The following is an 18,785-nucleotide window of genomic DNA, read 5'->3' on the forward strand; positions in this document are numbered from 1 at the left end:
ATGAAATTTCTGCCATGATACCATCACTTGCTGATCAAAAAAATTAATACTACCCATGAGAAAGGTTTCAAGGTTCATTATTATAAGCTGACATTCATTTTGGGTGCTTTAAATTTTTTACTATGTTTTCATTTTGATTATAGAGAAATCAAATTCAGTAATGTGGCCAGTGGCTACTGCTGCACCTTTTAAATTAAATACAACCTGTGATCATTTTTTTGTATTTCAAAACTTTATATTCATGTTTAGTTTGTCACACTACAAAAACAAAAACACAAACATTGTGGGAATGTTGCCAGTTGTTGAGCCAACACTCAGCTAAATGGTGACTATTTATTTGCATCCTTAAATCTTACTGCTGCTGTGTTTTTAGTGAGAAATCTGATTCAATTACACTGAAAACAACTGTGTGCTGCTTCTAGGGTCAGTGCCATTAGTCGACCTGACACAAGACAAAAATGCCAATAATAAATTAATATGTTTTAAGGATCAGCCAGATAAGTTCCCAGATTTCTTCCACATCCAAAAGGAAGCTGTAAACGTCAATAAATACTGATAGCATCTCAGCTCTGTTTAAGGGTGAAGTCTCTCTGTAATAATAAACGTAACAACACAGGAACGATTTTTAGACGACCTAAAACTCAAAAGTAAAACCGCTGCTGACAGGATGGATTTACCTCGATAATGTCCGCATTGGTCCGGCTCTCGTGAGGCTCGTTGTACTCTGTGTATTTGAGCAGGACCTTGTCCATGTCAGTGCTGGCATACTGGAACAGCTTGTTCGCGTGGTTGAAGATGATCAGAGCGATCTCGCAGTCACACAACACACTCAGCTCGTAGGCTTTCTTCATCAAGCCAAACTTTCGCTTTGTGAATGTCACCTGAAATGAAACAGCGGGGAGAGTTGGGGAGGGGGGAAACAGAGCAGAGGCATGTGAGTTTTGGTTAAGTAGACTAAAGTACTTTGTTTGGGCTGACTTTACTGCCATATACCCTTTATCAAAATATCACTCTAGGTCAGAAATTCAGGTATACAATCTTTTCTGTGTTATGTTTTCTCTGATCATCTTTTCCAGTCTCAAGGTCTCAGGGTTAACATGTTGCTGTTCAGATAAATATTAATCGAGATCCTACATGTTTTTCCTTTCCATGAGTCTTCTGTTTCCCACACACAAAGAGGTCTGACCTAGCAAATCAAAATGAAACGTAATCTTGCAGGTGCACAGTAATGACAAAAGTATATGCAGTCACATCGTTGGCATTACTGGCACATTGGGTAATATATCCAATAAATAATAAACCAGCCGTGTTTTCGTTGCTCTTTGTCTGCCAGAAACAATCGCTGACACACAGTGGCGTCTGGTATAAGCATCAATAATGAAGCATTCTTGTTATTGTGGACATTTTATGACTCATAGCTATTAGTACTACAATGAAATAATAGCCTCAACACTGAATTTTAAGCAACAACAGTTCACTGATTGTGTTTTGATCATACTTCCATCAGTTGAGTGTTTGCACCTACAGACTGGTCAGTAACCTGGATGCACAGCCATTATGTGGACACTGAGATGCAAACAACAACAGTGAATTACACGCTGAAAATTCAATTCAAGCCGACTTCAGGATGTCTAACCCACCAAAACATTCAGGACAATGTGTGGAAGCTGGTCAAACTTGCAGAGAATGACTTGGTCAGCAGCAAGGGGCATGATATTTTAATAAACTGAGACGCTCCTTCGTCTTAGTTCAGTTCATCGAATGATGACCCGACAATTTTGCATTCTATTTCTTATCCTGACGTAGTGAACAACGCTGTTTATTCTCCAAGCCCACACACAGATGAAGACCTTAAATGTTACAAAGGATTCGTGGTGTGTGGATGGAGAGAGAGCCTCAGGATCAACTCATCAGTGACATACTGTGCTACATCTGCTACCACATTCAAAAAGCTGATCTGTCGTAAACATACAAATAATATTTTAGTCCCTTTACAACCTAATTTATTTAAGAGGTCAATTGATGAGAAACTCATTTGTTATTCTTACAAGCTTATATATTTCCTCGACTAACCACTGAGCACTTTGAGTCACAGCTGCCGCCTTCAAATGGAACTTGTGACCTCGTAATGACTACATGGGAAATCGTGTGCACAACTTGTGAACTCGTCGCTCTCAAACAATTTCCACTAATGAGGTTGTGAACACCACAGGAGGAGGGTGTTCTTATGGACTCTTCCCTTGAACAGCGACCCCATTTGAAGGCATCAAATGATTTGAAACAGTGACAAGTGTGGGATGTGTTGTTTACATATGGTATTTCCAACCCTGGATTGATGACGGCGTGAAAATACTCACTGGGTTTGTACAACAAGTTATTCTAACATTTGTTGATTTTATTTTTTAGCCTTGATTGTTTGATGCTTTTCCCCAATATTAATCTGAACCTCTTAAAATAGTCCGATAGTCTTCCTTGACTTCCCTCTGCTTCTGCCATCACTAGCTGTGGTCTGTACAGAAACATGAAAAAAAAAAAAAAAAAAAAAATGAAAACCAAAAAAACAAAAAAACAAATGTACTGTATACTGTTTGGCCCAACTACAGATGTACGCTTGAGCCCTTCTGCCATTACAGTTTTTACTTGTTTCCCATTGAGGTGGTCAGTTTCAACAAAGATTCAAGCTGAATTAATTTTTTATCATATCATATACAGCTTTTAGAAAAGACTACTCCAATGTTTTCTCAAAGCAGCATCTCTACAAGTATGACAATCATTTCATTTCAGTGTCTGTTCAATTCTGTGACTGGGAAAAATGGTGTCGCTGGTTTACGGAATAAAAAAAAAATGTTTATTTTACTCAAAAACATACCTATAAATAGTAAAACCTTTTACTTATTTTCATAATTTGTCTGTTGAGATATAACCATGCATCGGTGACACTATTAACTAAATTATGCTGCTTACAAATTCTTCTAAATATATTATATTGCCACAATTTGTCACTGATTTCAACTGGAGCATGTTCAGTATTTATTGTTCCAGATTTTGTCTGAGGAGTCTATGGTCAGAGCTGTGACGAGATAGACTTAATGGAATTAAAACAAACCCCCCGAAAAAAATATGTGGTTCACACAAACAGTGATAACGCAGGAAAAACCCTAAAAATACCAGATTAACATTTTTGAATGACTACTCATCTGACCCAACTGAAAAAACAAGAAAGAGGTTGGTCAGGGAGGAGACCGGGAGCCACTGTGAAGGAGCTGCAGAGCTCCAAGCTGTGACTGTGTGGATCAGTCTGAAAGAAACACCACCAGTGCTGCATTTTACAAATCTGAGCCACATGGCAGACGGGCTAAAAGAAAGGCACTCATGGAAACACATGACAGTGCGCTTGAAAAACAAACATGTGGAGCACTGAGAGCATGAGGCAAAATATTCTGTGGTGTGATGAAACCATAACTGAGCTTTTCAGCAGTGATACAAAGCGCTTTGTTTGGCACAACCAGCACCATCCCTGCTGTGAAGTGTAGTGGCAGTCTCATGCAGGGAGGAAGCAACAAACTGAGCTGAAAAAGGCAAATTCTTGAGGACAGCCTGCTTTAGAGGACTTGAGATCTTCAACTGCAGCAAATGTGCATGTTTGATTTGACAATGACACAAACATGAAGCCAAATCAACAACAGAGCAACTTTAGAAAGAGAAAAACAGTCCAGGACCAAAGTAAAGTCATGACTTGACTCTCATACAAAACCAGCGAATGACTTCCAGACCATCTACAATCTGCCTGGTGCCTCAGGCTGGTAGGGAAAGATAACAAGCAACAACAACAGCAGCAGCAGCCACCTCTGGACCTCAGTACAAAAGATCACACAGTGAACTGCACACATCACTTATTATTTTTAATATGTTTACACTCCTTTAATCTCTGAGCTCTTTCTTAAACAAGACCATATTTCTGACAAATTGCTGCACTATAATGCCAGGGAAATACCATTTCCTTCTTGCAAGAAAATATTTTAATAAAATTTAATGTACAACAGAATAACATTTCTATGATTCCTAAGACAGCTGGATTTTGAACTGAGCACTCAATTTCTAAATAAAGAGTCCCTTGGCACACTATTCTGACTCATTCGATAAAAGTCTGGCAGTATTAAGAAAACCTTGACTGTGGATTGGATTATAACTGTCTCCACCTTAATTATAATGCTGATTTGAACACATGCAGAATGCAAATCATTTTACTTGTAAATCGGCTTACCATGAAAACATATTTTATCTACTACTGCCTTGAACAAACATTTTCTTTTTGGAAAAATACAAATTTATTATACAAATTCAACTTTTGGGCCAAAAGGAAGTCTGTGTAATTGGATCAAAAGCTCCAGAGCAGCTAGAAATAGCCCTTGTGAGATTGTTTAAATCAACTTAAACACTACTTATTAAACACCTTGGTTTTCTGAATGGTCTTAATAAAGAATAGCATGTATTAGAATTGCTAATTTCTTCTTAACTAAATTTGGGTCCATTTGAATTTCATAATATTAACCTAGTGCAAGATGACAAGCTACTAAATGTCAAAGACAGTGGTGGCAAGGCTGTATACACAATGTGATGTTTCATGTGTGGATATTCCATGTTTTTGTATTAAAAAGGCAAAAAACAATGAGATCAGTTTAAATCTATCATGGCGGTCGGGACATAATGAGTTCAGCACTTTAATCCATAGATGTAAAACAGATCAGGAGCTCCAGAAACAAAAGCGACAGAACTGAGGCTTTTATTTTGAAATATGAATTTAAGGTGCACATTTCAACACAGACGAGCCTAGCACATAGCATATCTATGTAGAGACAGGAAACAGGACAGGAGAAAGCTGAACAAGGTTCCAAAAGGGACGGGACTTATGAAGGGTCAAATCTTTGGCCAATACCTTGGTTTGAGGAATATTAACAACTCCCCCCTTTTTTTTTTAAGTTCTAATGGTCTAAAACTGCTAAAGAGTTAACAGACAATACGGCAAATTTGATAATTAGTACTGAGGTTCAACTTTCTGCAATATACAATCTGATTAACTTTTAGAATAATGGTCAGAATAATTAGAAACACTGGTTGGTCGCACGCCTCTTCAATAATAACCAGCCATCAAAAACAGAAACAGGTGCAGACAAACTGAAGACTCACCTGCTTGTTCCTTTCATCGGTGATCCGTTGGATCTGAATCTTTTTCCTACCCATGATGCTTTGCAGGTGTGGAGACAAATGTCGTAGTCAGTCAAGCGGAGAAGCGCCTCTCAGACGGTGAGAGAGGAGGTGCAGCCTACTACCTCTTACTTCAGTCACACACAGTCATGCATCCGAGGACACTCGCGCACACACACATTTCTCTGCCCAGATGTGGCAACGTCGTCGACTCCTTTTACTGGCGGGCAGCGATGTGAAGCGTGGATGCTGCGGAGATGTGCGGCGTTGGAGAGCGGAGGTCCTCAGTTCATTGCTTCTTCAACGGGGACGAGAGTGACAAACTTCCCCGCAGCTGCTGTGGTGAGGAGGACGTCACTCCTCTCCTGCATGAGACAGAGACAGACAGAAAGGTCACTGAGATGTCCCTAATGTACACAACATGTCACACAAACAGGTAAGAATAGTGTGAGCGAAGTAAATCGATATTTGTTGGTGGGGATCACACTTTCATAAATCCATCACAATGTGATCTATGCTGTTCAGTCAAATTAACTTGAGACCATTGAAGACAACAATGCCTTCTGATTACGAGAGCGGGAGGAGTCACAGACAATTCAGGTATCCATATATAAAACACTTTGCACAGGAATTGCAGGTTAAATGCTCTGGCTTCCAGTGTCTGACGCTGTTCAAAGCATTACAGAGCATGTCAAAACTAATCAATGCAATAAATTTTGCTGCAGACTGGGGCTGTGATGAAAACCACATTACCGCGGTGATTACCGTTATTACTGCAAATTATATTGTGGAAGGTTCGTCTCATGTTATTCCGTCGTGCGATGTGTTTGTAATCAGCGCATGGATTTATTAATATGACAATGGATCAGCGCTGTCACAGGACAAGTCTGGAACACAGCCACTGATTGGCTGACGAGTCAGGAGCAAAGCCTCTGATTGGTCGACGCTCAAGGCATCAGGAACAGTTTTCAACACAACGAAGTCATATTAACATCATCATTGCATGAACATGTAGAATATACACGTCACAAAAGACTGCATGAAACTCAATGAATAATGAATATTCATACTGGATACAGTATGGCGTCCTGGATACAGACGCCATGCAGCCACACCATTTAGGCAATGAGATGATGCCCCAGCTAACCACTGAGAGTCTAGCGAGCATGATGGCAATGACTCAATATGGTTAAGAAAAAGCTTGTGGTTAAAAAAAAAAAAAAAAATACAGCACTTCTGCTATTTAGATTTTTTTTTTAATTCAGACGAGATGACGTGTTACAAACACACACAGTGTGAGCCAGCTTCCAGAGGTACAAGCTAATATGCACACTTATTTATTGCAGATCATATCGTCATTGGAATATTGAACAATGTTATCAGATTTTCCTCATCTCGTGCAGACCTAATCCTCACTATTAAGAAACACACACATGTAACAACAAATATGGAATGCCACTTAATTAAAAGGGTTTCGGGTTTGAGGTAGCTTTGAGAATTCAACAAAATATTCCTATTTAGCCTTCTCATTTCACCTGTCAGAAGAAGTCATACATTTTTTCTTGCTCGAGTACACTTCAGCAAGTAAAGCTCCAGAAGAGTTTTGTGTTATTCCTACAGCATCACACTTGAAAGCTGTGAATAAACACACTCAGAGATACAAATCAAATCAATGACAGGCCGAACAATGGGCTTAAATCACATATTAGGAAAGGTAAAATGGTAGCACCTCTTAAACATGAAGAGGTTTTTTTTTTTGCTTTTCTTTAGCTGTGTCCAAAAATCACTCCCAACATAATAACAAGTGGACTACAATTCATCTTCCAACAACAAAAGTTATGTGATATACTGTTCTATAAATCTCTCACAGTGGAATGCAAAACTGAGCGTACATGCTATAAAAACGACTTTTTTCTAGCCCAGAATGCAACTTCACCTTTACATAAGTGATATTTATGTGACCTGTCAGTGGTGGAGCAGATGATTATTTGTGTCCGAATTAAATACTAAAAGCCATTATAAGACATCATTTGGGGTAATTCATGCTTAACGCTAATTGATTGATTAGCTTAATAGATTATACAATGCTAAAACTACAACTTAAAACATGCAAGTCATCAGAATGAACAAGAAAACAGTCAGCACTTTTTTTTTTTTAATCATACTTCAGCTCCTTTAGAGCCACTCAGTGACAACACCAAAGCAATCAATGCCATTTTTCTTTGAAGGAAAACCAGAGCAGCTCTACATACAAAAGGATGTCACTGAACAAGACTGAATAGAATACTCGGTCAATGTGAATAGAATGATTTTTTTTTTTTTTAAACAGATTTTTATTAGAGAACAGTAGGGAAAAGGTTAAATTTAACCACCTCTTTTATGATGGCAAATAGGTGATAGACTTAATGGAACAATATGCAGCAAATACAAATGCACAAACTGTATATTAAATAGGTTGGAATTTATGGTAGAAGCAACTTGGGGAAAGCTCTGCAGGAACACTGCAAGAGTGCAGGACACGCACAACACCATAAAATGATAATAAGAAGTGAAGACAAGTCCTCCAATGTAAGTCGATCAGATGGCTATAATTGTCAATTCTCCGTCAATGTAAAACTAAGCCAGTTATCCTGAAAACAAAAGCCCGCTGCTCTGAAAATACACACTGCCTGTCTCACTTCCTGCCAGACTCCATTAACATTTTGCTCAATGTAACCATTATAAACATCTATGCCTCCTGCAAGATTATTAAAGATGTCTTATGACTCATAAACAGACACTTACTCATTCAGCAAACATTTGGCTTTAATTTGAACTCTAATTAATGTGAAACAGGCAAACAAAAACAGTTATTAAGTCCTTTAATATACATTAAAAAACAAACAAAAAACTGCTATACTGGCAAGCTGGCCTGTCCTTCAGTATTGTATATTTCATCATCGTCTGCACTCGTTTTCTCGCTCAGCGCTGTTTCTGTTGTTGCATCATATGCTGATCTAAACAACACACCTGTTAAATGACTGGCTGTTTGCATGTCCATTATCAGAGATATGACAGGCTGTGTATGAGGAAGGCCGTATTCATTCATGGACTTCTGCATTTACTGTATTCAAGTGAAACTGCAGAAGATTTCACTGAACAATTTTCTTATTGCTATTGATTAAGTCTCCGTAGCTGCTACATATCATTGCTGTTTCACTGCCCAAGCCTGATCACAGTGCAGGTTAAGTGTTTGTTAACAGTTGTGTAGCACCAGAGGTCATATTAACCACTATAACAGCTTCACGCACATCTTTGGAGGCTGCTCTGTAGGTTGACGAGTCATCTTTGTGTGCAGGCTGAATCACTGTCTCATATTCATTATATTGGCCACGCGCTGAATTCCTCCTTACCATGAAGAACTGAAGGTCATGAATAAGAAATGAAAATAATGAGCAAATGACGAATAAGAAAGCCTTGAGAACTCTGCTACCTCTGCATGAGCTACAGATAAATGAAACTAAAGAAACGCTCTTGGGCATATTTCCCACTACCTGAGCTGTTGGAGTCAAATGACCAGTTCTTTCCTAAGCGATATTCCTGCATGTATAGCGGCAGCAGTTGTTGTTCTTATTCAATATTCAAGAGTTCTTTTTATGTATCTGTGGCAGTATGGATAAATAGTTACAGTCACAATAGTTAATCCAATGCATTGTCAGCGATGTATAGCAATGTTCATGTCAAGTAAGATGCCTGAGATGAGAGCTTTAAATACACCTACAACTGTCATTTAAGTTAACAGCAGGGCTGCACAGTTAATCATATAATAATCAGAATTCTAGCTTCAGCAATTAATTAAACTTGGTCAGGTGTGATGCCGATGCTGATGCTTTGCATTTAGGTTGGCTGCTCTAGTGCATTAAATCAAGCTCTCCCTGGAGCTGAGAGGAACAGTTGATTTATTGCCAATCAAGTAGTCGATAGAAGGGGGGAGAAAAAGGAATTTGCAGCAATTTAATAACTGATTAATCATTCCAGTCATTTTTCCAAGCACAAATGCAAAACATGACCTAGTTTCAACTTTTCAAGTGTGAGCATTTCTTGATTTTCTTGGTGACGTGATATCAGTTAACTGAACACTGTAGGTTCTGGAACATTATAAGCCCTAATGGACATTTTTCACAATTTCCTGACATCTTATGGACAAAACGGTCAATCAGTTAGACTAGAATGTAACTGTTAGATTAAATGAAAATGATTATTTATTGCAGCCCTATTCACATATAACTGTCTGACCAATCATCAATGGTTGGGATAATTTTATTCGATTTCATGCTCAGTTTTTTTGTGTTTAATGTTAATCAGGGGAGAGGAACATAAACTGGTTTGATCGGGAAACCACGTCTGGAAGCGAAAATGTGACTGTGACTGGATCCCGAAGCTAGATTTTCCCATGTTTGTCACTGCTGTAGTGAAAACTGGCAAGAAAACACCCAAATAATGCAGATCATTAAGTAACAGAAAACAAACATCTAGTTTCACCATCATCCCTCGTTTTCAACATCTTCAACTCCCAAACAATTTCAGGACAAACCTACATTTTCTAAATACATCGCTGTCTGTAAAAACATTCTCAATTGTGTTTAGTTTTCCCCCTTGCCTTGACCCTCCATGTCCATGCTTTCCTGTGGGACTGTTGTTAGGCCAGACGGAAAAAATGAAAACGCCAGTGGAGTGCACATGGGGCCTCCACAAACCACATTTCAACACTTCAGACGGTGTCCAGCTTGAGAATTAATCAGACGCTGTAATAAAATCCAGCATATTAAGTTCAACTAGGATCTGTACCAACAATTTAATCCAATACTTCTGACTTGTCTGCCTGCTTGCTAACTAGTTTTCACTACTGTTGCACGGATTGGATATGCCGGATCGGTATGAGCACCAGCACTGACCTTACTGGGTGTCGGCCATGAGGTGACGGATCCCATTTTGTCAATGTCATAAAAATTTAGTGTCCTCACTGTTACTTTTCATTTCACCGCAACAGGCCACCAACTTTTTTCTGGCCTCATGGTACTCAACATAAAAATGATTTCAATTTATTTACTGGGATACGGAGAGTTTAATTTTAAGAAAAAGCTCCATTCTCTATTACATACCCTGAATTGTGTGAGCAGTATCGGAAGAAAAAAGTTGGATCGGTGCTTTCTTTTACGCACCATCAATCACAACTAGGGCTAGATGCTTTTATGGCACTAAACAAATGGCTTCAGTACTATCAAGTGTTGAAAAATGCCTTGTCATTCCACACAAAACTTTGATACCTAAGGAATACTGACAGGTATTTGTATTTTTTTGATGGTCTAATAACTAAAAAATAGCAAAACAGCAATTTTAAAAAGAAAAAAATAGTGCAAAAGATGGAAGAAGGTTCCAGTTTCTCAAATGGCAGGATTTTCTGCCTCTCTTTGTCATCAGTAAACTAAATAACATTGTTTTTTGGACTTTTGGTCAGACTAAACAAGACATCTGAGGACATCATTATGGGCTCTGCAGAGTTGTGTACGGCTTTTTTTCCCCCCACTATTTTGACAAGTGACGAACCACCATAACAGCGTCTCAGAGCTCCGTTTGACATCTTCAGAAGCCTTGCTTTGTCTGTTCAAAATTCAAAAACCCAAACATATTCAATTTACAATTCTATAAACAGGGGAAAGCAGCAAATCCTCACATTTGAGAAGCTGTAACAAGGGATTATAATTAATAGTTGTTAATAAATGTTATGCTTATCAATTTGGCTTAATTGTTTCAGCTCTATATCATATATTAGCTCAAATTAGCTACTCCACAATTTTTCAAACTGTAAAGCCCCCTCTAACCCCCTCTGCTGTAGAAGGACCTACATGTACTTGGCCAATGTATTAGATAATATTAACATAGCTACAATTATACAAAAGTAGAGCTTAAAGAATTAGTTGCTTAATCGATTAGTGTGTCAAAAGACAGGCTCCAGCTTCTTAAATGTAAGTATATTCTGCTTTTCTTTGTCATTGATCGTAGTAAATAAAAAGTCTTTGGGTTTTGGACTGTTGATTGGACAAAAGAAGCTATTTGAAGAAGTCAGTTTAGGGGGAAATTGTGATGAGCATTTTTTTTTTTTTTTTTACCTTTTTGACTAAATTATTCATAAATTAACTATGAAAATAATGTGCAGATTAATTGATAATAAAAATAATCATCAGTTGCAGGCCTGGAATCACTGCTGTACTTGTACTTGGTCAACATTGCAAACTAGAAATGAATTTGGATACCCTGCAAAACTAACACAATACTCTAAAGCATCACCCATGCATGATGTGTTTTGTGTTGTGCCTAGATGGAGCTTTTCATACATTATACATTATATCTGCATTCACAGCAGTGCTGGATATCATCATAGATCATTCATTAACTGTAAGGCACCAACTCTAAACAATTACCACAACAAGACATGTAGACGTATCCTGCTGCTAGAGGGGGAAATTATTAAAAACCGCTCTTCCCCACTGACTCTACAAACTTTGCCACCGTCAAGCTACAATATTATCTTTGATTAGCCGTGAATTGACCAGAATGGGGCTCCACTGCAAGGCTTCTGTCTAGCCTCCCTCTCCCTGACTGCCCTCTGCATGGCTGCCCCCTCATTACTGTAATTGACACGTTCATCCCTCCTCTTCCCCCTTAAGGCGCTGATGGCTCAATTAGGAGCTGGCCGGAGGACTGATTGGACGCCAAAGATAATGAGGTCGCCGCTTGGCTAAAACCGAACCCTGCATCCAGCCAAACCAAGCTCGCTCTGTGACATACGGGAAGCCAAAAAAAACAAAACAAAACAGACAGTTTACAAGTCTAAAGACTCATCAGAATAGACTGGTCAGAAGTGTATAATGGTGGAAAATTAATGACTTTCGGCCGCACCAGGTTTGCCTCATTATCTGAAGAGGGCAGGCATTTGGTCACTCCGGTGAAAAGCGAGCCACGCACATGTTATTCGAATCATCCAAGTGATGGTTATGCAACCCTTGAATGTTCTTCTGATGAAGGAGAGCACAATCAAGCTCAGGGTAGGCATCTGCCTGTTTTGGAGTAGTGTAATTAGTGCCTGTGACCTTTAGCGGATTATGCACTAGCCAATGAAATGTGCCAGAGCCCTGAGATAAATGGTCGGAGCCTCAAACGTGACTTGCAGTGGGGTTTACCCATCCATAGCTCTCAGAGAGGGGTTTAGGACGGTCTTAATGGCTCAGTCTCCACTAACCAGAGATTGACTAACCACTGATTTGAACTCACGTAGCCTTACAGCAAACTTACACCTGACAATAAAAAGGAACATGCAGTGATGGAAGATTAATTCACGCAACTCAGGGTATTAGAGTTGTAACTATTATGTTCATTACAGACTGATATGCTCATTACTTTATTGATCATTTCGTCAATAAAATGTCAGAAACTAGTGAAAAATGTCTATTAGAATTTCTCAGAGTTCAAAGTGGGATCTTCAAATTCCTTATTTATTGGTCCAAAATCCAAAGATATTCTGTTTACTCTCATAGACGTCTCAAAAAAGAAGCAAATCATTACATCTGAATGGAAGAAATCAGAGAATATTTGTCATTTCTGCTTGAAAAATGACTTAAAGGTCCAGTGCGCAAGATTCACAGTGCACTATTGGCAGAATATGGCAGAAATGCAATATAATATTTATAAGTACATTTTTCTTTTACGGCTCGTGAAAAGGCTACGTATTCCCACAACCCCCCTTACGTAATCTGAGCAGGGTAAGCTAATGTTAAGCTAATGCTAATGCGTTGTACAACAATGTTGTGCAGTAATATCCCTGTCAGAGGCTTTGTAATCCAGCCTTGAACTGCAGCCTCCTTCTGGAGACGTGATGAAATAAATTCAAATGTCCTCTGTAGTTATTTATCATTTTTTTCCATCTTGAAAATAGTCGTTGCTGTTAGCATGTAGTTAGCCACTCACAGGCCCATCCCATGATACCTTGGGGTAAGTCTTTCAACCAATCAGAGGCTGCGTGTGCGTTATCGTGTGCAGCAGCACTGATCCATCGATGCATTAACGCAGTTATGGGCCGATTTTAAAACGCATTGTGAGAGTGAACCTTCAAAATAAAATTTGCGATGATGAGCTCAACCCCACTTTAGGAATCATGTGACCAAGGTATAGTGATAATGAGGTTATCGTCACAGCCCTATTTTCATTAATGTATAATAACCTGAAAATAAAAAACATGTTGTCGTTACCTCCAATTACGCCATTTTTATCTGTAGAAATTGCAGGTCCTCTTCCACAGAGGCCGTCATACTGAACTGCCATATTTCTACAGTAGTCGAGAACAGACAAACGCAGGATGTCTGTAATGAGGGCGTTTTACGTATTGCGTGATTTTCACAGCCTCTGTAGGTTTACACTTGGAAGGGGAGAGTGAGACAATCTTTAAGCTCACTGCTAGATGCTGACAAATCCTACATACTGGTCCTTTAAAAAGTTTGATCAAAAATCTGTCAATCATCTAATTAACCAACGATTCGTTTCAGCTCTACAAGCTATCCACTGACGACTTTCCACAGAATATGACTGATTGTTCCTTGAACCGTTACCTGCCCAGATAAGAATAGTAGAACTGTACAGTACATTCAGCACTGTATAAATGTCATTTTTAATGTTCGAGTAGTATAATAAGATTCTGCTTGATAATACGCTGCTGTGAACGGGGTTGGAAATTAGCCACCAGCCAATTGCTGATAAAATGTGAAAGAGGCTGGTATATTTCAGACAGAAAATAATGATTTACTGTTAAGTGGCTGGTGAATTTGAGCATTTATCTGTCAGTGGCTGGTAGCTGTTCACGTTTATTTTTCCACCCTGGCTGTGAACACCAAAGAGTACACCAAAGATGCTGTTAAGAAGGAGGCAAATTACAAAATGACAGCTATCAAAAACATTACCTCAAAGCGCATTACCTGCCCAATTATTTTAATAACACTGGCTTTCTGAAGAGGGCTGTTCAGGGAAAGCCAATGTCCGACTTAATAAAAAAATGAAATAAATTACATGTTCCTATATGCCTCTTAAATATTTCAACCAACACAGAGGACTGAAATTTGAAATTGAAGATGCTCAGCTGCGTTTACTGTACATGTGAATTTGTCAGGTGTGTCTATATCAAGGACTTCCAATCAAATTGCATCTATTCTCGTCTGTTCTCTCTGATTTTCTTTTCACATTAGTTGCAGAATGTAATATTATATATTTTCGTTTTAAATACAACATGCATGTTGCTGTAAGGTTGTCAAAGTATCAATATACTTCAATACTTTTTCCAAACCACAATTAAAAAAAAAAAAAAAAAAAAAACTACATTAATTATACATGCTACAGTATCAAATGTAGAGCCTGCAGTATGTATACAGGCCCAATATTGGCCTACTGAGGATATAACGGTATCAGCGTTTATATTTAATGATATGCACCGATAAGAAAACTTTTTTTAACAGACCATACATTACAAAAAAACAATGCTCAGAGTGATTTAACTTTAGCACAATGGGAAACATTTATGACGAGAAGAGGAGCTCACTGTCAGGTGTAAATGCTGAGAAGCTATGCTGTTTGTTTTACAACCTGCCACCAACTGACTGGCAGCATTTAAATATTCAGCAATTGACTGATACTGAGCAGTACTGATGTTTATTCAGCTATTTATTTTATTTAATTTCTCAGCATCTGTCTTGTTAGGCTTTATTTGACCCGAGAGACAAAAATTCATATACCCCAAATGATGCTAATGATTCGAGACCTGAATGGAACTGGTGCTGTGGACTTTGAGAAACCCTTGGTTGGTTTAATTCTGTTCATCTTGGCAACCACTCCCAGCTCCGTCAGCTCAAAGTCCTACCCATAGGAACTGCAAGTTTCAACAATGCTGTTATTTTAAGCATTTCAATAAAATACTTCTGTTGATGATAGCTTTTGGGCAGCCAATATGTTGATGCTGCTGTGAGGGAAGGGGAGAAATATGACTTTGAAATAGGAATATTTGCAATCCAAACAGTAAGGTGAATTTTTTGGGGCATGGAGAACTTGGCACTGACTTTGAAAAATAAGGACTCAGCACCAAACTGAAAACACACACATATTGCAATAAACAAGCTGGTGGAAATGTTTCATCCGTGCTCTCAGTCACTGGGACTGTACGACCTACAGATGTTGCTATGAATGCATCTGCAGGGATGGCACACAGCGGTGTATCACTCTGTCAAACTGGCCTACTTCTAGCCCAACAGCTTTGGTATGTGCCCTGGGATGGCACAGAAAATCATGGCTGCTGATTTCCAGTGCACAGGCCAGACACTGAATACATACAGCCCCATGCTAAACCATAATCAGTGCCCTAATTTGACTGAGTCTGACTTGGGTTGCTCTTAAAGGTAGAATATGTAGGATTTGTAAGTAGCTATTTGCAAACACACCAGATTAGGGCTGCAACTAACAATTATATCAGATTTTATTTATTAGGATAAACCCTCATTTTCGAGGGGGTCCCAACATATATTACAATCAATGTTTACTTTCATAGTTGATTGATGTGTCAATTAGTTACCTGATTACCTGTTTGGTCTATAAATTATGAGACAATGGTGAAAAATAAGTGCTTCCAAACGCCCAAGGTGACATCCTCAAATGTCTTCTTTTGTCCATAACCCAAAGATATTCAGATAATCAATTATCAAAATAGTTGCCGATTAATTTAATAATCGATTAACCGTTGCACCTCTACACCAGATGGATAATTGATTGTTGAGTCTCATTCCTAGGTCGTCAAATACATACACTTTGTTGGTAAAACATCCCAAACACAACAAAACAATGAGAAAATAAGAAATACAGAACAAGAACATAATCTCTGGAGATGCAGACACCACCACACACTTCTAGTGGGTCATAAGTGATGATTGAGGACTATTTTAGTCTATACTGTGGCTGACCGATGCACAAAAAAAAAAAAAAAAAAAAAATCATGTGATTATTTTTGACAGATACTGCAATTGCTGTGTGATGTAAAATTAGTGGGAATCATCATTTTTGCACCACAACTTTCATTTTCAGTGGAAAAAAAAAATATAAAAATGATGTGACATTTGTTGGTGTCTGTACCTAATGCACAGTTTCTTACAAAGATTTGTAGGCCAGAGCATCTCTGCAGCACTACAGTACTTCATTAAAATGCTACTTTGTGACACATTTTCCTTAATTTAATAAATGCAGCTTTTGCCACTTGGATAGTGTGATTTTGATAATATATCAATTTATTTCACAGCCCTAGTCTATAATTGTTTGTAAGGAAAATCCTGCATAGTATGCCTTTAAGGTAGTTGTTTGTAAGGTACAGTAAATAAGGCCATGCAAATGCCCTTTGCCTGTCAACAGCATCACTACCTGACATCTGGCATTAGCATTAATAATATGAGTGTATTTTTTTTTTTTTTTTAACAAAATCTAATATACTTCAACACCAAAATCTCCTCAAGTCACTTCACAGACACAAACTTAAACCGGTGCAGGGAAATATTATCATGATCATTTTTCTCGAGGCTCTTGGAAAAAAAAAGCAGCTGGATGAACAGCTTTGAACAATAGGGTCTCTTATGTGTGTAGTTCAGTCTCCTTAATGTCATTAAAACTACTGACCATGTTAGATCTGGTATGTCGAGTCCACATGAGGTTAAAAATAAGATTTTTTTTTTTTTTAAATAAACTGGGAGCAGGACTCATGCAGCTGTATCCTACAAACATAATGACAGATGGAGTCTGGAGACTGAGTAGGCCCACTGACGGCAGACAGGTACCCTACAGGATCTAATTTGACAGCTTGGGAGCTGTCAAAACCGTGTGTGCTGATTTTACCAAAACAAATTGCCTCCTGTGAGACACAATAACCGGGGCTGATTTACAGAGCAAAGGACGAGCTACTCTAAACAGGCCATTTCACAATTTTCAAGTTACGAGTCGACCGACAGCCATTACCTTCCTTACACTCTCCATATAACTCGACTGAGCGAGCTGGAGCTCAGACGCACTACTTTAATCACATTAACGGACATTTTGTATTCAAATTAAGCCTGTTAATCTATGTAATATAAATCAGTACAGTGTTAGTTGTTATTACTTTGCTATATTTAAATAAGAAACCAAGCAGGTCTGCTCCTGTGCGAGGAAAAAAGACGCAGGAAGGAAATGTATCACTCCACTTACCCTGAAATATTGCTGATAAAAACCGAAAATAGGCCTGCCGCCGCCGGCTCCAGGGGTGACCCGTCTTAATTAAGAAGCATTAATTAATTACACTGAAGCGACGTCTCTATTTACACGAATCCGCGGCATTTTATTCCATTTAATGTTGAAGTAACTATACTGTCCACCCAGGCGATACAGCGTACCCAGTGTACGATCGACGTCATTGACATTAGCCTGTGACTGACCCGTCGAAAATCCAATAAGAAGCTGACGTGCGGGCCGCTCGTCCAATCACGGCTTGGCTTGGCTGTGGTGGGCGGGTCCGCGAGAGAGGACATGACGGAGGTGACGGCCATGTTCTGCAATAGTGTTTGTATCCCTCCGCTTCAGTATTTACCTTTTGCATGATTTTGCATGTGGGGAAAATGTCACTGTAGCCCCACTGTGCCCTGCCTGCTTTCCATACGAGAAGCCGCTAGGCCATTTGTTTTTCACGTCTGTAATCACCACAGCCCTGTGAGCGGCGAATAACCGGCCGTTAAAGCCCGTTAGGGCTCCAAAAGAGAGAAATGTTGAGCACTGTGAGGCGTTAATCGCCTGAATTGTTCTCGCAGACCTTCTTTTATCATGCCATCAGACGTTATGGCATCATGACGTACAGTAGCCTGATGAAATATCCACGGATTGTTTTCAGTATGAAAAAATGCTTATTTAGAAAAAATGTGGGGACACGTGAACAGTGAAATCAGTCATAAGAGGTCTGAAAGATGTGTGAAATAATTGAATTGCAATACAATCATAAACTGTGTAATATATTATAGTTCAACACCTATTGAGCAATAGCATGTAGGGGAGAGTGGGGACAAAAGAAGCGGCAGGACGGTTGCAACGCCAACCTTTTCTCTTGTAACGTCAGGAGCATGCCATGAAGTACACTTGTAGGAAAATGGCTTAGTGTTGAAGATTGTAAAAAAAAAAAAAAAGTGTGCATAAGCAGCAAGAAGAGTTGTAAAATATGTCAACAATATATACAACAGTGATATACATAAATAATGTTAAAAAACAATAATGCTGAAGATGGGGTAAAGTGTGTTAGAATGTAAGTATGATAAATAAGAGTATATGTTGCTTTAAATAAACAATTATGGTAATGATGCCAGTGTATTACACTATTGAATTATTATTATTTAAACACATCAAAGAACGTCCGCTAAAAGTGTGTTTTTTTCCAATGACAGGCTGTGATTGTAAATGCACAATATATCATCTGTTACACCTATCAGCAAGCTAAGTATTAAAGA

At 38.7% G+C, this 18,785-nt stretch overlaps 1 protein-coding gene across 3 annotated transcripts in view; it reads right to left on the minus strand.

Moving 5' to 3' along the window:
• LOC146313314 (myocyte-specific enhancer factor 2D homolog) overlaps positions 1 to 17,727 on the minus strand; it is a 39,266-nt gene extending 21,539 nt beyond the window's left edge. For all 3 annotated transcript variants that reach the window (XM_084738476.1, XM_084738475.1, XM_084738473.1), the window contains exons 1-3: positions 17,503 to 17,727; positions 5,188 to 5,570; positions 678 to 881 (exon numbers count right to left, since the gene is read on the minus strand). In XM_084738476.1, the coding sequence (XP_084594602.1) occupies positions 678 to 881; positions 5,188 to 5,241 (258 nt within the window). In that variant the 5' untranslated portion in view covers positions 5,242 to 5,570; positions 17,503 to 17,727. The remainder of the gene's footprint in view (positions 1 to 677; positions 882 to 5,187; positions 5,571 to 17,502) is intronic.
• Positions 17,728 to 18,785: the final 1,058 nt, after the last annotated feature.

Source organism: Lutjanus erythropterus, chromosome 16 (genome assembly GCF_056507025.1).
Source record: "Lutjanus erythropterus isolate fLutEry1 chromosome 16, fLutEry1.hap2, whole genome shotgun sequence".
Taxonomy (NCBI): domain Eukaryota; kingdom Metazoa; phylum Chordata; class Actinopteri; order Lutjaniformes; family Lutjanidae; genus Lutjanus; species Lutjanus erythropterus.